Here is a 20967-nt window from a genome sequence, read left to right as displayed (position 1 = left end):
TTCGAAATAATCGAGATAATCGCAGTTAGCGAGTATCTCTGATAAAAGCGGTGTGATTCTCTGAAGGCTAGTCTAGTTAGCTAACAGTTCACCTCACACAGTGAAACCACAGCAGAAAATCAGACTTTCATTCAGTTCTTTGACTCATGAGTGTCAGCGCCATTACAGTAACATACCTCCTGCTGGGAAGAGGCTTTTCTCTTTTTGTTGCACCAACAAGTTAAAGCTGTCGGTTGGTTTTTGTTGCTCCTCTTTTCATTTTGTATGACGGCTCGCTCCCGCTCGCACCAGCTACTGCTTGTGAGAAGATGCGAGGAGAGGAGGATGGGTTCCACAAACACGTCTTACACAGGGACGGGGGGCTGAAAGAAATGTCATTCTTTACTTCCTAATTACATCGAATCAAGAAAACCGACCACTTTATCATGTTTTATAACAGTTAATATTTTTCATTCATCATGACGATATGATTATTTGGGGCGTTGTATTGGCTGCTTTTGATTATTGGGGGGTTAAAACCCAAACCCCCTCGAATTTACACCCAGGAGTGAAATATATACAGTTGCAAACCTCATGTCTATTTATTTTGAATTAACATCCTTGAAATTCAAGTTATCGTTTTTAAGTGTTCAAAGATTCATGTTTTAAAATTCAGATTTAAAAAATCAAGTATGTTTTTTCAAATATATTTTTTCAGTGTTCACAAATTCAGACAGAATAACTGAGTTTTCAGATCTTCAGAAATCTGGATTCAGGTCGCTAATTTCAGTGTCGGATTCAACCAGTCAGATTCAGGCTGCAAAATTCAACACCATAAATATTCCAGTTGAACATCCGGGTTACTCTGGGCGAGGCAAAGGCCATCGAGTCTGGAGTGTGTCGTACCGTTTCACATCTCCTGCCATTAAACGTCTCCCCTCTCACGAGCGCGCACCTGTATCACTATAGCAACAGAACACGGTGAAGGTCATCGTGGATTTGAATCAGATCCATAAAGAAATGTGTTTTATAACTCTCAGGTTATTTCTTTCTCCGGAGTCTGCAGCAGGAGTGTGGGGGAGTTAGTGAGTTATAATGGAGCACCTGAGACCTGTTTGTACTTTTTATTCATTCATTCATAGGAGAGAAACACAGATTAGGCCATCCTTAAAAAAAAAATCCGTTTCCTGTCCACCGGGTGAGCAAAAAAAATTTCAGTCGGGAGGGAGGGATTTTTTGTTTTATATGGATGGATAAGAAATCGCAATGCTGTGTTTGCGTTTTCTTTCAATACTTTATTACAAAAGCAGACACATTTAATAAAATATGACAGTTTAATCAACTGAAACTTGTATAAAAACTTTGTTAGCATTTTAAATGCTGACTGCAACATTTGCAAAACTTTTACAAAGGTACTTAAAATGTCCGACAGACGGACTTTTTGTAGTTCTAAATCGAGCGTTAGGCCTAGTTCGGATGAAATTACACTTAAAATGATCACTGAATGATTTGTTTTTCTGAATCTTTACTATTTTCTTGTTTGCTAGAATACCATTTTGCGATTTCACACTTAAGCAAATGTTTGAAAACTCCGGATCTCCTTCCTTCATGATGGCTGCCATTTTTTTGTAACGTACGGCGCATGCACAGAGCTGATTCAGTTCAGAGTGTGCACGCACTCGGCGGAGGCAGTAGTGTGTCGGGGCCGTCGGAGGGAACAGAAGCAGAGATAACGCTTATTTTGTCTCCGGTAAACCAGTCTTCTCTCGTTCAATTACGTGCTGGCATCAAAAGACACCGTTGGTTGTAAATGAAACCAAACTGAGTGGTTGGAGTGTATTTTCATACACAAATGGAGAAATGTTCGCTGAGTGTGTAATTGTGTAGCCACCACTGCAGACCGTTGTCGTTGTTAATTCATAGCATGCTCAGCTGCGTGAATGTGTCATGCACCGAAAATAAGAGATTTACAAGCCAGGAACGCCTCATGATGCAATACGCAAGAAAAGAAAGAAGATTTACTGCCATTTTACTTTGTATTTGAGTAAAGTGAATAAATAAATGGTCTGTGGAAGATACATTTAATCCTGGGAACTGCGTGCACAGGAGTTTATTTTGTGTTTACTCTCCCCCCCGGCTGGCTACTTATTTGTCATGGCTGGCTAGTATGAGCCTTAGGTGGTGTTTACATTAGAACGTATCAGCGGATCATCAGATTAACGTTTTTAAAACGATTCGCGTGCACACAGCAACGCCAATACACGGATACGCTAATCACATGACTAATTAGACGGCACGTCACATGATCCCAGTGCATATCGGGCATGCGCAAGTCACTCACCACTTGCAAGTGGAAGGATGGCAAGCGAACACCTTCTCCAGCAGATAAACACACCTGGCTGTGTTGTTCATGTTCTCACTGAAGCGCCTGAAGGAGGTAAATAAGTTGAAATGTGTAAATAAACCTCAGTGCGGCTCAGCGCTTCCTCCTGCGCTCCAAATCACTCCGCCCTGAACAGCGAGTGCCCTCTGGAGGGTGCGCACTCCGGCCCTGCGCAGCTCACAGAGCGCGCGAGTGAAGCGCACGAGCAGTGATTCGGGACTGAGCCGCTGTGTGTGTGATCCCAATGCCAGCGAATCAGGAAGGTGGATGTCACAGTGACGTTGTCCAATGACGACGTCAGAGCTCAGCACAGCGTTTCCTCGTTCCTCAATGTTTACACAGCACCGGATCAGATACGAACTGGGTTGAATACGTGGGCCCTGGCGGATTCAAGTTGTTCCGTCTGTGGAGTCGTTTCCCGGCGTTTTAATGTGCACGGACAGTGCATCCGCGACGAAAACGAGACGGATATGGTCTAATGTAAACACCACCTTAGTGGAAAGCCCTGAGAATGCGTAAATGTCAAGTTCGATTTTAGATTTATGAACCTGAAAAAATGTCGAAAAACTGGCGTTAAAAAAAAATTTTCAACCGCGCAAACGGCACTCACCCGGCCGGTGGACCGGAAACAGAACATTTTTTTAATAATGGCTTTAGCATCAACTTTGGACATCGTTATAGATCAATGGTTCTTAACCTGGGGTGCGCTGGAGATCGCAGGGGGTGCACAGAATTTTGTTTGCGGCGAGGTTGTGACGTCACATTACCAAAATTATATTTAGTTTAAGTCAATGATTACAGAATCCTAACAACACATCCTGGTCCACAAAACATTGCAAATATTATTTAAAACAAGTTGTGTCCCCAACATGTCATTTCTGAAAGTAGCCCTTTGTTTCGAGCACGAGCCAGTTGTAGGCATGCGTGTATTGTTGCCATGACGATTATTGACTCAGTACCCACACGCGCAGCTGTTTTCACTTGTTTTGTAATAATAAAAAAAAATGTCCGAGAAGCGTAAAAGTTCTGCCGATGATTCGTCTGAATCAAAGAAGAAAACACGACAATACCACGATGGTTACCTTGAATATGGTTTCATTGAAGGCCAGGATCGTACTCGGCCAGAATGTGTATTTTGTGGAGAGAAACTTGCCAACGATAGCATGAAGCCGAGCAGGCTAAAGAGGCACCAGGAGACCAGGCACAGCCATAGCATTGGTCAAAGTCGAGAATATTTCCAGAAAAAGAAACAGGTGGCAATCTCAAAACGATCTCAGGATATCAGGAAAGCGTTTGGAAGAGTAGGTAGTGATTTACTCGCAGTCACTGAAGCGTCATTTGACTGTTCGCTGTTAATAGCACAGACCAAAAAGCCGCACAATATCGGAGAGCAGCTAATCAAACCTTCGTGTCTGAAAATTGTGCAGAGGTTGTTTGGAGCTCATGCTGTTGACAAAGTGAAAACTCTACCCCTCTCGGACAGCACAGTCAAAGACAGGATTGACAAAATGGCTGGTGATTGCCAAAACCAGCTGCTTGATAAACTGAGAAATGTTGATTTCGCAATACAGCTGGATGAGACCACAACAGTCGCAGGTGAGTCCGTCCTCATTGTGTATGTGCAATATGTTGATGGTGAGGACTTGAAACAAGACATTTCTTATGTCTAAAAATCTCGAGACAACAACAACTGGCAAGGATGCCTTCATGGCTGTGGACTCATACCTATCATCCAACAATCTGTCCTATGAAAACCTGGTGGCTTGTTGCTCTGACGGGGCCGCGGCTATGATGGGCAAAAACAAGGGATTTAACAGCCGTCTGAAGGAAAAAGCACCCCATTGTTTGATTTTCCATTGCATGCTACATAGGCAAGCACTGGCGAGTAAAAAACTGTCAGAAGACCTCAGCGAGACCCTGTCAACTGTTGTTAAAGTTGTCAACTTCATTAAAACTCGTCCAGGCAACAAGTGACTCTTCGCCCAGCTGTGCGAGGATGAAGCGCATCAAACACTGCTGCTACACACAGAGGTGCGGTGGCTATCGCGAGGAAAGGTGCTTGTGCGTTTTATGGAGCTACAAGAAAAAATAAAGGAGTTCCTGAAAGATCACAATCGTCGACTGTGTGAACAGTTGACTGAAGAGTTTTGGATCAAAACGGCATACCTGGCGGACATGTTCTCGCTTTACAACGAGACGAACAAGCGAATGCAAGGACCGGAATCAAACATAGTGCATTGCAAAGACGCCCTGGACGCTTATGTGCGCAAACTGAATTACAGAGTGGAAAAAATGTCATCTGGTGAATTGCAGCACTTCCCACTGTTGCAGAAGCAGTCCGCTGGGACTGTGCGTGCGTCTTTACGCACCGAGTTCACGAGGCACATGAACATGCTTCGAGAGGAGATAAACAGCTGATTCGCGGACGTCAGTGAGTACCTAACCAAGGAATCGTGGGTGCTAGACCCTTACAATTCGAGCCTCGGGGACGTGGAATACCTCGGCTGTGAAGATGAGCTGTGTGACCTTCAAGCTGATTCTTTGGCCAAAAAATATCTACAAGAGATGGGGTACAAAAGGTTTTGGATTGTCAAAGGACAGTCTGTTGCTCCCAGATTGGCAAAACATGCACTAAGAAGGGTTATTCTCCCATTTAGCACTACATACCTATCTGAGACGGCATTCAGTGCCCTTGTGGCAATAAAAACAAAAGCCAGAAATAGGCTTGATGTTCATCAGGACTTCAGGCTGGCTGTCACAAGCATTACACCAGATATCGAGTCCCTGGCCAAAAGTATGCAAGCCCAAGGTGGCCATTAGCTCATCACTGAATGACCTGAAGAGACTAATAATTTGTTTATAGGCTTACTAATTTGTTTGTCAATAGGCCTATTATCAGTGTTTTTGAATCATTCCAATATATCAGCAGCATTCTATTATTATTTCAATTAGCATGATCAGCAGATTCTTGTTCTTACAGTTATAATTTCTTGAAACATTTCAAAATGATAATAGGGCCTACTAATTTGTTTATTGTCAATAGGCCTCTATCAGTGTTTTTTAATCATTCCAATATATCAGCAGCATTCTATTATTATTTCAATCAGCATGATCAGCAGATTCTTGTTAACATTTTAATGAAAAACAGCACTGTTCTTATAGTTATAATTTCTTGCAACATGTCATCATTAGGCCTACAATGCATACAGCTCCTTTTTGTTACCGTCTCAGTGTTAGTTTAACAAAGTCACAAAATGGCATTTAAAAAACTGAATAGGCCTACACCTCAATAAAGGAAGTTTTTGCAAATAACAGTTTGTAGGTCATGTCTTAATTATATAAGGACGTACGTTGGTAGGATTTTTTTTTTTTTGGGGGGGGGGGGTGCGCGGCTTTTCTTAGGCACAGCCAAGGGGTGCTTTGGGGAAAAAAGGTTAAGAACCACTGTTATAGATCATACAAACTATTTATCCGCTGGTAGCAGGGCTCGAAATTAACTTTTTTTCTTTGTGTCCCCCAGTGGTCCCGAATTCTGTGTTGTATTGTCCTGAATGGAAGCAATAGTGTCCCCATTTTTTTCCTCTCTGAAATAACCAGTGGTTAATATTATCATATGAAGTTACTATTATATTTGTAACTATGCGATTTTGAACCCTTTATATCATTTTTACAATAAGTCACAAGACACAAGCGACACATGTCCTATACATCATCTACTTCAAAATTACAGTTATTGCATTTTCAGTTTATTAAACTTTGGCGATCTCACTGTATGAATAGATACCCGTTTATTTAAAGGGGCCAACTAGCTCATTCAGAAAATGTTTCAACTCCCTACATCTGCAGTACACTTTAGTTGAAAATAAGACCCCTTTTATGTTCATTTCATCTACTTATACCTTGAATATCTGTTGGCACTTATAAGGCCAACTTATAATTGTCACCATTACCGTTATCCATAGCCCTGTGATGACCTGGCGACTTGTCCAGGGTGTACCCCGCCTTTCGCCCGTAGTCAGCTGGGATAGGCTCCAGCTTGCCTGCGACCCTGTAGAACAGGATAAAGCGGCTACAGATAATGAGATGAGATGAGACCGTTATCCATTTTTATGAACTTTCTGTTATCCATTACCGTTACCCATTTTTATGTACTTTCCCATTTTTATGAACTTTCCGTTATCCATTTTTATGAACTTTCCCATTTTTATGAACTTTCCGTTATCCATTTTTATGAACTTTCCCATTTTTATGAACTTTCCGTTATCCATTTTTATGAACTTTCCCATTTTTATGAACTTTCCGTTATCCATTTTATGAACTTTCGCTGCCGAAAGGTGGGTGGAACATCAGCATAGTGCCAGGTCCGAGCCTAGTTGTGCTGCTGACTGACTAAACTTTCTGAACTAGAAAGACACCAAGAAAACTCACTTATTCTGTTGAACGGTATCTTCCGTCAATATCATCCACATCATTCCTGTTGTATTTTATAACGTGTCTAACAGTGTTCATTAAGTTCATTCAGTTACTAGCGTTGCCTGCAGACCAGGCGATGACACTTTGGATCCTGAAGGTCCCGGAGATGTTATGTCTGGGCTTTCAGTTTCTTCCCCGCGGTCGGTCCGCTTCAACCACTTAAGCATTTTTGTTCTGGCAAGAGTCGGCGCAGCGTGTGCGGTAGCAATTCCATTCCAAGTCCATATAATGCGGACACCGGCCGAAGATTCTAGAACAGAGTGCGCTGCTCTGTAGCCTACGGATGCAGGTGCATCGAAAGTGTAGCTACTATGTATTTTTCGCTGTTAACGTTTTAAAATTAAAATTGACAAATTAGGTGAATGTCTACGTATGTGTTACGGCTTTGTAAATAATAATAATGTAGAACTTTTTTTCTAGATCTATTTTTTTCCATTGTCCCGGGATTGTCCCAGATATGATACTTTTGTGTCCCGATGACATTTTTTATGGTCCCCGGGACACCGTTAGTTTCGAGCGCTGGCTGGTAGATCAGACTGGAAGGGGTGGAGTCCAAATCCCCAGACTCTGAGTAAACCACTGTTCTTTAGCCTTCACTGTTCAGCTTTATGATTTGATTGAATTCAGCTTCACTTGTAAAAATGAAAGATTATAAATGCGAGTAAAATACTGTGTGGAAAAAACGGATTATTCTGAAAGAATGATTTGTTCCACCATGTGTGTGGAAAAGTGACGAGTATAAAACTCTTTCCCTTTCAGAGGTGAATGTTGTTGTTGTGCTGGACGAAGAAGTCGAAGAGTTTTATAATCATGCAGTTAAAGGTTCTGACTGCAAAGTTGAATTCTGGGTAAAATGTTTTATTTCTGTTGCTGTTGGAGTTTGGAGATGTTTCGCTGCTGCACACACCGTGTATCCTGTGTGTAAATGTTTTGCCGAGATAAAAAGCGTCCTGCATTTTACAATTCTGGAGATTGCCGAAGCAAGTGAGCAACAATATCACGTGACCACCGTGGGGTATCTGACCTACTTTTCACCAAAACACATCGGCGTGGGCAAACATGGCGGACTCGACTCTCCCTCCAGCGGAAAAGAAAAGGAAAACCTGACTAGTGAGTGCAGCTGGAAGAGAGAGCAGGATTAGATGACATCATTTTTCTGGACAGATTGTTCAAATTGTTCTAGCTAGCGCTTAGCGATCTTAGCCTGAGAACGCATGGGCTCGACTCCACAGTAGTGAGTATGGAGTTATACACCTAATGTTTTGATCTTACAGAGAAAGAAACGAGAACACAAAAGCAGGAACAGAGAAAAGAGAGTCCTCTTTTCTTTTGTTTTCTGACAGCTCGCTCAGTTTCCCACAGAGGTTTAAACACTGACAGACTAATCGATCGTCTCTTCAGCCGCATTTTCAGATAAAAATTAAGCCCTTCACCCCACTGTAAGTGGTTTAACTGTTCAATTCAACCTTTAGTTCTGATTACAAAACTGCTCGATAATTGTAAAATCCATCAATTTTTACATAAACAGAAGCTTAGATGGTCATATATATATATATATATATATATATATATATATATATATATATATATATATATAGGCACTTGTCCAGGGTGTACCCCGCCTTTCGCCCGTAGTCAGCTGGGATAGGCTCCAGCTTGCCTGCGACCCTGTAGAAGGATAAAGCAGCTAGAGATAATGAGATGAGATGTATATATTGGCGTGAGCTCAAATAATCTGATGTGAACCTGCACCTCGTGAGTTTATTAGCTCGAGTCTCCTCACTGCCGACATCGACTCTGCGATAGAAACATGGCGGATCCGGCGCACGTGGAATATCAACAAGTGACACAAACACTCAAAGAAGTTGATGTTTCCTCTCAAATATACAAAGAATTGTGTCAGTCATCGCTTTCTAAAACCATATTATTTCCCCGACATGAATCTTGGAGCTTAAATTTGCATGGATATTATGAAATCACTGCTGACGTTTCTGCGCATCTCTGAGGCTGATTCATGTTTTAAAATCCTGATCTACAGTAAATAAATGTCAGGAGTCAAGTCAACTTTATTGTCAAATATGCTATACATGCTCGACATACAGCACAGATGAAATTTCAGTCCTCTCTGACCCATGGTGCAAACAGGTTGGGACAAAGTACAAATTGTAATTAAACGTAATGCAATAATTTACAAATCTCAAAAACTGATATTGTATTCACAATAGAACATAGACAACATATCAAATGTCGAAAGTGAGACATTTTGAAATTTCATGCCAAATATTGGCTCATTTGAAATTTCATGACAGCAACACATCTCAAAAAAGTTGGGACAGGGGCAATAAGAGGCTGGAAAAGTTAAAGGTACAAAAAAGGAACAGCTGGAGGACCAAACTGCAACTCATTAGGTCAATTGGCAATAGGTCATTAACATGACTGGGTATAAAAAGAGCACTTTGGAGTGGCAGCGGCTCTCAGAAGTAAAGATGGGAAGAGGATCACCAATCCCCCTAATTCTGTGCCGACAAATAGAGGAGCAATATCAGAAAGGAGTTCGACAGTGTAAAATTGCAAAGAGTTTGAACATATCATCATCTACAGTGCATAATATCAAAAGATTCAGAGAATCTGGAAGTATCTCTGTGTGTAAGGGTCAAGGCCAGAAAACCATACTGGGTGCCCGTGATCTTCGGGCCCTTAGACGGCACTGCATCACATACAGTGGGGCAAAAAAGTATTTAGTCAGCCACCAATTGTGCAAGTTCTCCCACTTAAAAAGATGAGAGAGGCCTGTAATTTTCATCATAGGTACACTTAAACTATGAGAAACAGAATGGGGGGAAAGAATCTAGGAAATCACATTGTAGGATTTTTAATGAATTAATTGGTAAATTCCTCGGTAAAATAAGTATTTGGTCACCTACAAACAAGCAAGATTTCTGGCTCTCACAGACCTGTAACAACTTCTTTAAGAGGCTCCTCTGTCCTCCACTCGTTACCTGTGTTAATGGCACCTGTTTGAACTCGTTATCAGTATAAAAGACACCTGTCCACAACCTCAAACAGTCACACTCCAAACTCCACTATGGCCAAGACCAAAGAGCTGTCAAAGGACACCAGAAACAAAATTGTAGACCTGCACCAGGCTGGGAAGACTGAATCTGCAATAGGTAAGCAGCTTGGTGTGAAGAAATCAACTGTGGGAGCAATTATTAGAAAATAGAAGACATACAAGACCAATGATAATCTCCCTCGATCTGGGGCTCCACGCAAGATCTCACCCCGTGGGGTCAAAATGATCACAAGAACGGTGAGCAAAAATCCCAGAACCACACAGGGGGACCTAGTGAATGACCTGCAGAGAGCTGGGACCAACGTAACAAAGGCTACCATCAGTAACACACTATGCCACCAGGGACTCAAATCCTGCAGTGCCAGACGTGTCCCCCTGCTTAAGCTAGTACATGTCCAGGCCCATCTGAAGTTTGCTAGAGAGCATTTGGATGATCCAGAAGAGGATTGGGAGAATGTCATATGGTCAGATGAAACCAAAATAGAACTTTTTGGTAAAAACTCAATTTGTCATGTTTGGAGGAGAAAGAATGCTGAGTTGCATCCAAAGAACACCATACCTACTGTGAAGCATGGGGGTGGAAACATCATGCTTTGGGGCTGTTTTTCTGCAAAAGGATCAGGACGACTGATCCGTGTAAAGGAAAGAATGAATGGGGCCATGTATCGTGAGATTTTGAGTGAAAACCTCCTTCCATCAGCAAGGGCATTGAAGATGAAACGTGGCTGGGTCTTTCAGCATGACAATGATCCCAAACACACCGCCCGGGCAACGAAGGAGTGGCTTCGTAAGAAGCATTTCAAGGTCCTGGAGTGGTCTAGCCAGTCTCCAGATCTCAACCCCATAGAAAATCTTTGGAGGGTGTTGAAAGTCCGTGTTGCACAGCGACAGCCCCAAAACATCACTGCTCTAGAGGAGATCTGCATGGAGGAATGGGCCAAAATACCAGCAACAGTGTGTGAAAACCTTGTGAAGACTTACAGAAAACGTTTAACCTCTGTCATTGCCAGCAAAGGGTATATAACAAAGTATTGAGATGAACTTTTGTTATTGACCAAATACTTATTTTCCACCATAATTTGCAAATAAATTATTTAAAAATCAGACAATGTGATTTTCTGGATTTTTTTTCTCATTTTGTCTCTCATAGTTGAGGTATACCTATGATGAAAATTACAGGCCTCTCTCATCTTTGTAAGTGGGAGAACTTGCACAATTGGTGACTAACTAAATACTTTTTTGCCCCACTGTACAGGCATGCTTCTGTATCGGAAATCACAAAATGGGTTCTGGAATATTTCCAGAGAACGTTATCTGTGAACACAATTCACCATGCCATCCGCCATTGCCAGCTAAAACTCTATAGTTGAAAGAAGAAGCTGTATCTAAACATGATCCAGAAGCGCAGACGTCTTCTCTGGGCCAAGGCTCATTTAAAATGGGCTGTGGCAAAGTGGAAAACTGTTCTGTGATCAGACAAATCAGAATTTGAAGTTCTTTATGGAAATCAGGGACGCCGTGTCATTCGGACTAAAGAGAAGGACAACCCAAGTTGTTATCAGCACTCAGTTCAGAAGCCTGCATCTCTGATGGTATGGGGTTGCATTAGTGCGTGTGGCATGGGCAGCTTGCACATCTGGAAAGACACCATCAATGCTGAAAGGTATATCCAGGTTCTAGAGCAACATATGCTCCCATCCAGACGACGTCTCTTTCAGGGAAGACCTTGCATTTTCCAACATGACAATGCCAAACCACATACTGCATCAATTACAGCATCATGGCTGCGTAGAAGAAGGGTCCGGGTACTGAACTGGCCAGCCTGCAGTCCAGATCTTTCACCCATAGAAAACATCTGGCGCATCATAAAACGGAAGATACGACAAAAAAAACCTAAGACAGTTGAGCAACTAGAATCCTACATTAGACAAGAATGGGTTAACATTCCTATCCCTAAACTTGAGCAACTTGTCTCCTCAGTCCCCAGACGTTTACAGACTGTTGTAAAGAGAAAAGGGGATGTCTCACAGTGGGAAACATGGCCTTGTCCCAACTTTTTTGAGATGTGTTGTTGTCATGAAATTTTAAAATCACCTAATTTTTCTCTTTAAATGATACATTTTCTCAGTTTAAACATTTGATATGTCATCTATGTTCTATTCTGAATAAAATATGGAATTTTGAAACTTCCACATCATTGCATTCCGTTTTTATTTACAATTTGTACTTTGTCCCACCTTTTTTGGACTCGGGGTTGTACAAAAAAAAAACATGATTCAAACCAAGGTGCAAAAAGGCCCAGTTAGCTTATAATTTAGCTATACTGTATGTGTGAGCTTTAACTCCCATGTTTCGTACTTACTCAGATATGGCCCTTTAATGTTCCACATAAATCAGATCTTGCAGTGAAATGGCTTACATCACTATTTAACACGAATCACTCTCATACACACACATTGATTGCAAAAATATCACAGTATTTATTTCAACCCCCCCCCCCCTCCAAAAAAAACCCAAATAAAATAAACAAATGAAAATAATAATATTACCCGGGATTTTCTAACTCAGTCTATGGTACCATGTTCGTCGGCGCGCTGTTGGAGCTCATATGTAACCCTCAGCTGGAGAAGAGTTAGTACTCTCAGTCCCTTGGAAACTCAGAAAGATGGTAGTAACAGTCCATTCAAACCTTCCACACACAGCGAGCAGGAGGAAGAAGAAAAACTCGGTCCACGTGCAGAAAGTCCCTGGCAGCTGCAAGTCCTGAGCACCTCTACTGCAGCAGCATGAGTGGCAATGTCTGAAGCACACTAACATTGAAAGTCAAAATCTCAAATGAATACACTGATGAACAACCATGTGCATAATTTTAGCATCCACAATACCTATACTCACTCAGAAACTTGTAAATAATCCCAGGCTTCCTACACGCAGCCCAACGCAGGTCTCCTTCGCTCCTGTGAAGGCGCACGCTACTCAGTTAACTCCATTTACATGCTAACAGTAGTAGCTTAGCAACTAACGGTAAGAACTGGCTCAGTCACCATACTCACTAAAACAGGGCTAGGCAATTATTTTTTCCATGGGGCCACATGAGAAACAGAAAATTTTGTGGAGGGCCGGACCAAAAGGCTGAACTAAATTCTGCATAATATTAATTGTATTTCTTTATATAAAGCAGTAAATAACATTGTTTTTACAAGCTGCTAAGACTGGTAAGAGTATGGAAAAAACGAGGTTGCCTTACAAAAAATGTCATTTATTCAATCAAATTTCCCAAAACAATGGTTAACAAAATGTGAACGTTTGTACCATTTTTTTTTTCAGTCACATTCACCCCAAAACACAATAAAGACATCACAATATTGTCTTTCTACTCCAAATATCAAGCAAGATACATCATATTATAATAATGATGCCCACATTTGTAGTTTAATCACCTCATTTGGTGTTTTTCAGTTTTTTATTTGTTCAGTGAGAGAAATCTCGTCTCTGTTGGTCTTTAACGAGTGCATCAGAGTCAGGTTGAATGTCTGAGGTGGAGATGCGAAGCACAGCTGGCAGATGATCATCAGTCAATTCGGTGTAGGAATCAGATCTTTTTTTATTAAATTCAAACATAACAGAATTATTTTATATTACAACATAAAATCAGGCGGCATGGTGGTGTAGTGGTTAGCGCTGTCGCCTCACAGCAAGAAGGTCCTGGGTTCGAGCCCCGGGGCCGGCGAGGGCCTTTCTGTGTGGAGTTTGCATGTTCTCCCCGTGTCCGCGTGGGTTTCCTCCGGGTGCTCCGGTTTCCCCCACAGTCCAAAGACATGCAGGTTAGGTTAACTGGTGACTCTAAATTGACCGTAGGTGTGAATGTGAGTGTGAATGGTTGTCTGTGTCTATGTGTCAGCCCTGTGATGACCTGGCGACTTGTCCAGGGTGTACCCCGCCTTTCGCCCGTAGTCAGCTGGGATAGGCTCCAGCTTGCCTGCGACCCTGTAGAAGGATAAAGCGGCTAGAGATAATGAGATGAGATGAACATAAAATCACACCTCCTCTGAAAATATAATCTAAAAAGAAAACTTATCAAATACATATATATACAGTATATGTAAAATGGGAAAAAAACGAGGTGTTTATGAAAGATTAACTTCTGCTATGAATGTGTACAGTATATTTGCATGGGGATTCTTTATATATTTCAGACATTTTTGTAACAAGGACAGTTCATTCTTAAGAGCAGGCCATGAAGGGGGGGATTTGGCATATCGACACTTGTGTATGTAATATTTTGTAAAAAATAATGAGATTATTCACCAAAAAGTAGGAATCAGATCTACAGATCGGCTCGGGCTCTGGCGCCTGCTGGTGACGTCACACTATGTGATTGGCTGGACCGTTTGAAGGATGACGTACAAGTTTGTGGTTGGTCTGGACAAATTACGGAAGTAGTTATCGCGGGATTAGGTTTCGTGGGATTTCATGTCATGTTCATGTCACGCGCATTGCGTTTTTGTTGAACACACCTTCAAAATAAAAGCAATGCACATTCAGTCCATGCATGAGGTAAAATTAGAAAATACGTTTATTTTGTAATTTCTAATTAACCTTACGTGGGCAGGTCAGAATGAACCAAAGGGCCGGATGCGGCCCGCGGGCCGTAAAATGCCCAGGTTTGCACTAAAACGTCTCCCAACGCAGCCCACACTCCGCTGGTTAGAGTTACACAAAGTCGCAATCCCACTGGGTTTTTAATTCTTCCAAAAAAAAAGTATTTCCAAAGAATAAAATGAACTTAAAACAGGTATTATCCTTTTTTTCTCTCCTCGCTCCGTATCGTCGTGTCTGAACTAAGTCCCGCCCCTCACAAAATCCAACAGCGCAAAAGTCTATCCCAACTTGTTTGATTGACACCTGTCTATCCCCCACAGAAAACAGACATGAGAAGTTCAAGGTCTGCTCTAAACGTGGGATATTTGAACACTTTAACAAAAATACACAGTTTCCTCTTTTAATGCATAAAATAAATCACATGAGTAATAAATGAGGTGATATTTTATAAACCAGGGCAACCCTACATTGCAGATAACAACAAAAAAAATACAAAAGGATGAACTAAAATTAGTAGGGGGCTACATTATGATCCCAAAATACCACATTTATAACTTTTAAAGTGATGTGGGCCGAGGGACATTAAAGGGCGTATTATAGGGATTAAATGAATAATTTAAACACATTGTACCAGGGCTTTGAACCGGTTCAAGGAACGAAAACGAAAACCGGGAACAACTTCTATTTCACATGGAACAGAAACGAAACCAGAAACTTTATTATTTTTTATGTTCCGGAACAGAAACGCTTATAAAAATAATGGTAACCGGTTAATACTGGTTTTTATTTCGTTCCTCAAAGTTTCTGTAGCCTACAAATAAAAGCCATTCTTCTCCTGCACAAGTTTCTATGACCCGCTGGGGTTCACTTCCTGTGTGACGTTCGCTGATTGAATGGAGAGAGCGGGAAGGTGGACTGCTATCACATCTCCATTACTGAGTGTCTGAGCAAAGAAGAGCCTGAACGTTGCAACCTCCCTATTGGCTGTTTGTAAAAATGTATCAGTTGTTGCCCTTCCCACGGGAATCATCGCGGGCTTGAGAGACGAGACCTGACGAGTTAGTTCGTTGGTAGCAGAACAAAATGTCTGGACACAAATCGGGTTTTCAGAAAAGGAAAGAAAATAAACGGAGGGTCGAAAATACAAAAAAGGAGGCAAAAAATGCAAAACGAGTTTTAAGGTAGGACAAATGGTTACTAACTTTTTAAGGCAGCCCTCCGTGGCTGCAGGCTTTCAGTTGTCATTGAATGGTTACTTTTCTGAGGCAGCCCGCCGTGGCTGCCTGCAGGCTTATTTATTATAGCCCATTTAGTTAAAATAGTTCATATAAAAATGTTTATAGTTATGTGATGGTTGTCCTGATTTAGACTGGGTTTTTTTTTTTTTTTTGGGGGGGGGGTTTGCGCGATGTTGCACCCGGGTCCAGATTAGGGCAGAACCGGCCCTGGCTACATTTCAGGTGTAGTTTGTTTTATGTATGTATGTACTTGCATAGATGTGTACTTGGTCTTCCAATATGGCGCCTAACAAAATCTCGCGGCGCGGTGACGTCATGCGGTAGCCCTCTATAGGGCCTGACTAGCCTTTGGTAACACACTAAACGAATTCTCTTTCATTTTTGGCACTTTTTCTGTTTGTGTAGATGGGAAGACATACTGAGAATCCAAATCGCCAACATTTGAAATAATTGTTTTGAATTATTTCTTGTCTTATTTAATGAAGGTTGTAATAGAATTAGCCTACATTTGGCTTAAGCTGGATGAGACAGAGACATAATTTTATAGCCATTTGTTAAACAGCTGACAGGGAACGTAATTAACCGTTCCGGGAACGAAATTTTTTTGTTCTAACCGGTTCGGGAATGTCTATTTAATGGTGGAACCCAAAACCGGAAACGTTAAAATTCCGTTTCTGTTCGGAACGAACCAATAGGAAAAAAATTCTGGTTCAAAGCCCTGCATTGTACACACATTACAGATATGCAGATATTGACGCTGCTTCTTTATTGACTTTATTGATCATAGAATTGTTTTAATAAGAATTAACACTTCATTAGTAAGGTCACATGACCATATAAATACATGTACATATTCATTTGAAAGATAAAGGACTTACCCAGTGAATCTGTGAGCAGTAACTAGTGAATGGTGATGTCAAAGAAATAAGATTTCATTAACTAACTTATTAACCAATATTTTTTAGATTTCATCATTTAATGATTTTCACAAAGCTGATGTTAATAGCAACAATATTCAGAAAATTATGGCAGATTTACCTTCGAAAATCAACAAATCTGTCGACTCGGCCGTTTTGACAAGGAGAAAAAACTGGACAAGTTATTTATGGAGTTGGTGAGAAAAATGACAAGAAAAATGTCTGCATGTGTAGCAGTGAACTGTACAAACCGTCAGGTCAAAGGTTGTGGACGGACATTTCACCTGCGAGTGTTGATAGTGTGATCATTTTTACACGTGTGTGCACAGCGCTGTTTGTGCGGATAAAAGTCGCATTTGTTTGTCACATCATTTGCCAAGTTCTATTTCTCATTGCATTTGTTTCACACATTAAAGGTTACACCATTTACTAAACACTGTGCGGTCTTAAAAAGAAAAAGCATCAAAATTGAGTTGTTTGTGTCTAAAATGACGGTGAATTATGTGACCAATAAACACTGTTAAGACATGACTGTGAGAATGAAGTGAAAATGGCAAATAACACGAGAAAATAATCCTGTTTCAGCAACTGTCCAAAATAGAAAGGAAATATTGTACATCCTTTGTGTTTGTGTAAAAATAATAGATAGATAGATAGATAGATAGATAGATAGATAGATAGATAGATAGATAGATAGATAGATAGATAGAGCGACGGCTACAATTATCGACACCTTAACGATCTTTTGGCCGTTGCAAAAGTAGAAAAGATTTTCAATATGTAAATTGTGCATGAATAATTACTCAAACTTCCACTGGGAAAAAAAGAGTTGATTCCTGATTACTGAGCGTATCAGATCACGTGACACCGTTCCACAATTATCGACATCCAGATGATTATTTACATTAAAAAATAGTCGGTATGTGGTATTAAGTTAACAAAACAGTTTTTATTTCAAATTAGTTTTACATAGACATACATATACATACATTTACATATTTAGTTCAAAAGATCTTTTATATAAATATATGGATGTTGGTGTTTATGTAAATGAGGAAGTAATTCTAATGTTTGTAAGCAAATGAACTGATAATGTTGAACCTGTCAGAAAATCTTTTTGTTCCACTTTCTAAGTATTCTCATCGATCACATTTTGTTCGCCATTCATTGTTTGTATTAATTTCTAGTTTTGTAGTTTACCAATAAATCTCAACAAGCAATTGACATTGTAACCACATGGACATCCGGGTCAAAGGTCGCATGTCATTCCTCGAACCAAAATATAAAATGTCTCCTGATATTGTAATATGTGGTCGATATTTACAACAAACTGCAAAAAAAAAATTCTGAATGAAATAGAAAAATCTGAATATTTCAAGCATGTAATTTTTTATATGTTAGGAATTTAATTCTGCTCTAATTCTATTTCTTGCAATTGGATTCCAAATACTCGATAAACATTCCATTCTGTTATCAATCAGAAAAAAATTATTACAAATCACAGCACTTTTATATTTTTTTAAGTCCTTCATCTACTTCAACAATGTTACACAAAGATCGATCCATAACAGTTGTAAATGTCCCTTAATTCCACAGGGTGTCGATAATGGTGGACACCGGTGAAAGTGATCACTATTCAAATCATTAGTTTTCTTTTGTTTCAGACATGTAAAAGTTTTTTTTTCCTTTACCTGACATGTTTCGACGGTGTAACTTCCGTCTTCATCAGAGGGTCAGTATTGACAGGGAGGTCACACCGTCGAAACATGTCAGGTAAAGGGAAAAAAAACTTTTACATGTCTGAAACAAAAGAAAACTAATGATTTGATTTAATAAGAAGACATAATGAACGTAACATATCTACTAAACGAAAGTGATCACTATTATCGACACCTCACGTGACTCAAACGCTCGTTTAGATACAAAATGGCGACTGTCAAATGAAAGAGTCAGAAACAAAGTAGGTTTCGACAAGGAGATCATGAAATATTGGTGAATTTGATCAGTAAAAACATGTCCATGATCTTTCCACCATGCTTACCTGTGATGAAAACGTCCGGGTTTTCCTCAAATTGCTGATTGTGCTAAAAAAAAATTTCATCGCAGGTAACGAGCTGCGTCATCAGACGACAAGATCAAAGGGTGAGGCGGGTCTTCCGGTTGATTAACCAATAATAACTGTTATAACTGAAACTCACCTTTGTAAAATTGTTTTTTATTGGTAAATCTGAAAAGGTATCGATAATTATGGACTGTCGATAATTGTAGCTGCTGCTCTAGATAGATAGAAAGGAAGAAGAAATATACGAAAGAGAAATATCGACTGTATAAGAGAAACTGAAATAATCTCCATAAAAATAATTATAGGAGTAAAAGAGCCGTTCAAAAAAAAAGATCAGAGACTGAACTGGAAAAGGGAAAAACCAATAACAGTGAAGCGGAGTACGATAAAGATCTGTAAGGAATGGGGGGATAAAGTGGAGAAAATAAGAGGAGGGAATGAAAGAGGAAAAAGTCAGGAGATACTTTTCTTGGGGCAAATTTGATGGGATACGACGCTTTAACACATAAACCAAATACACGCGATGTGAGCGGTAAGATGGCGGCCAGGTGGCTTCACTCGTCTCTACAGCAGGGGATGGGCTCTGAGCCCTCCAGATTTTACACAGAGCTCAGTCTCTCTCACACACACACACGATTCCACTTTCGCTTTTATCCAATAATGTTACTTGAACCTCAAACTGATGACGTCATCAACTAAATGCCTCCAGATAATAAAATCTCTCACAATGCTGTGTGTAAATAGTTTATTTTGGGAATATTATACACACTCACCTACGAGCTAATGAAGGTGTGTCTCTCTCCTTCTCTCTCCCAGTGCGCTTTTAAACTTACACACACAGGGAACCTGAAAACTGATCAATTACCGTACAATAGTAAAATAATGAGCTCAGTGACCTTACTGAAGTCAAAGGCTGGAGAAATTGTGGAATCTTATCAGTAAACTCTGACAACAAAACCGTCTGGAGAAAAGCAGGTGAAAAAGATCCTGCTAAAAAAAATCCCTCTCAAAATGACGGTGTTGTATTTCACAGGAAAAATCTATTGAGTGTGGAATTCACCCAGCAGAGAGTTTAGACCATGATGCTTTCCAGATCTACAGCAACATGCTGTCTACAGGTTCGACAGTCAGCATTTGTTCATTATTCAGTAAAAATGCTGTGAAAACGACAGACATTTGGAACAGTGTGGACAAGTTTTCTCTTTTTACAAGAGATCATTTAAAAATGTTGAATTATTTGATCTTCTACAAATCCTCTCATAAATCCGAATGAATCTGAGCCACTGGATGATGATTTAATCTTTTTTACCTGCAAACTCACATCACACACTGTGTGTTTCTCTCAGTGGATGTGACTCTGGATCCTGATACAGCTCATCCCAGACTCATCCTGTCTGCTGATGGAAAACAATTGACACATGGAGACGAGGAGCAGAAACTCACTGATACACCACAGAGGTTTACTGAGTATGGCTGTGTTGTGGGAAAGCAGAGTTTCTCAGGGAGATTTTATTATGAGGTGCAGGTCAGAGGGAAAACACGGTGGGTATTAGGAGTTGTGAGAGAGAACATTAACAGGAAGGAGGACATTACACTGAAACCTCAGTATGGATTCTGGACTGTGGGACTGTGTGATGAAAATCAGTACTGGGCTTATGCTGGTCCCCGTGTCCCCCTCACACTGAGAGAGAAGGTGGAGACGGTGGGGGTGTTTGTGGATTATGACGAGGGTCTGGTCTCCTTTTATGATGTGAAGTCCAGATCTCATATCTACTCTTTCACTGCTCAGTCTTTCACTCAGAAACTCTATCCATACTTCGATACTTGGGAAACTTATGGAGGTAAAATCGCAGCCCCACTGATCATCTCTCCTGTATTTAAATCTGAATGAATTTTCACCTCACAGATTTAATCATCTATTAAATGGTGAGAATCAAAAGAAATATTTTACTTTTTCTGGTGAATGTTAGAAAGACATTTTCCCTTTTAAAGTGCTGTACAGTTTATTTTAATGCCTGGGGTTTGTTTTCTCATCAATAAATCATTTGAATCCTCCAGTCTGTTTTTTACACATTATGATTGTGGAAGTTTGTCGTTCCGAATCAAATCTGAATAAAGCTGATTTACAGTTCACACTGTGATTTACTGCAGAATTGAATCTGATCAATAAAATGGATGAAGTTCAGCTGCTGATGTCTGTGTAGATAAAACCCAACACCACTGTGTTTCTCCTTCACACT

General features: G+C 40.4%; 1 protein-coding gene across 1 annotated transcript in view; it reads left to right on the top strand.

The window, feature by feature from the left end:
- Window positions 1-20967, top strand: part of LOC132885483 (E3 ubiquitin-protein ligase TRIM39-like) — a 67263-nt gene extending 46296 nt beyond the window's left edge. Inside the window, exon 10 of the mRNA XM_060920191.1 lies at window positions 20074-20967. Coding sequence (XP_060776174.1) covers window positions 20074-20618 — 545 coding nt within the window. The 3' untranslated portion in view covers window positions 20619-20967. The remainder of the gene's footprint in view (window positions 1-20073) is intronic.

This window comes from Neoarius graeffei, chromosome 1 (assembly GCF_027579695.1).
Source record: "Neoarius graeffei isolate fNeoGra1 chromosome 1, fNeoGra1.pri, whole genome shotgun sequence".
Lineage (NCBI taxonomy): Eukaryota > Metazoa > Chordata > Actinopteri > Siluriformes > Ariidae > Neoarius > Neoarius graeffei.
The sequence above is the reverse complement of the archived record's forward strand: the minus strand, read 5'-3'. Positions and strand labels throughout refer to the sequence as shown.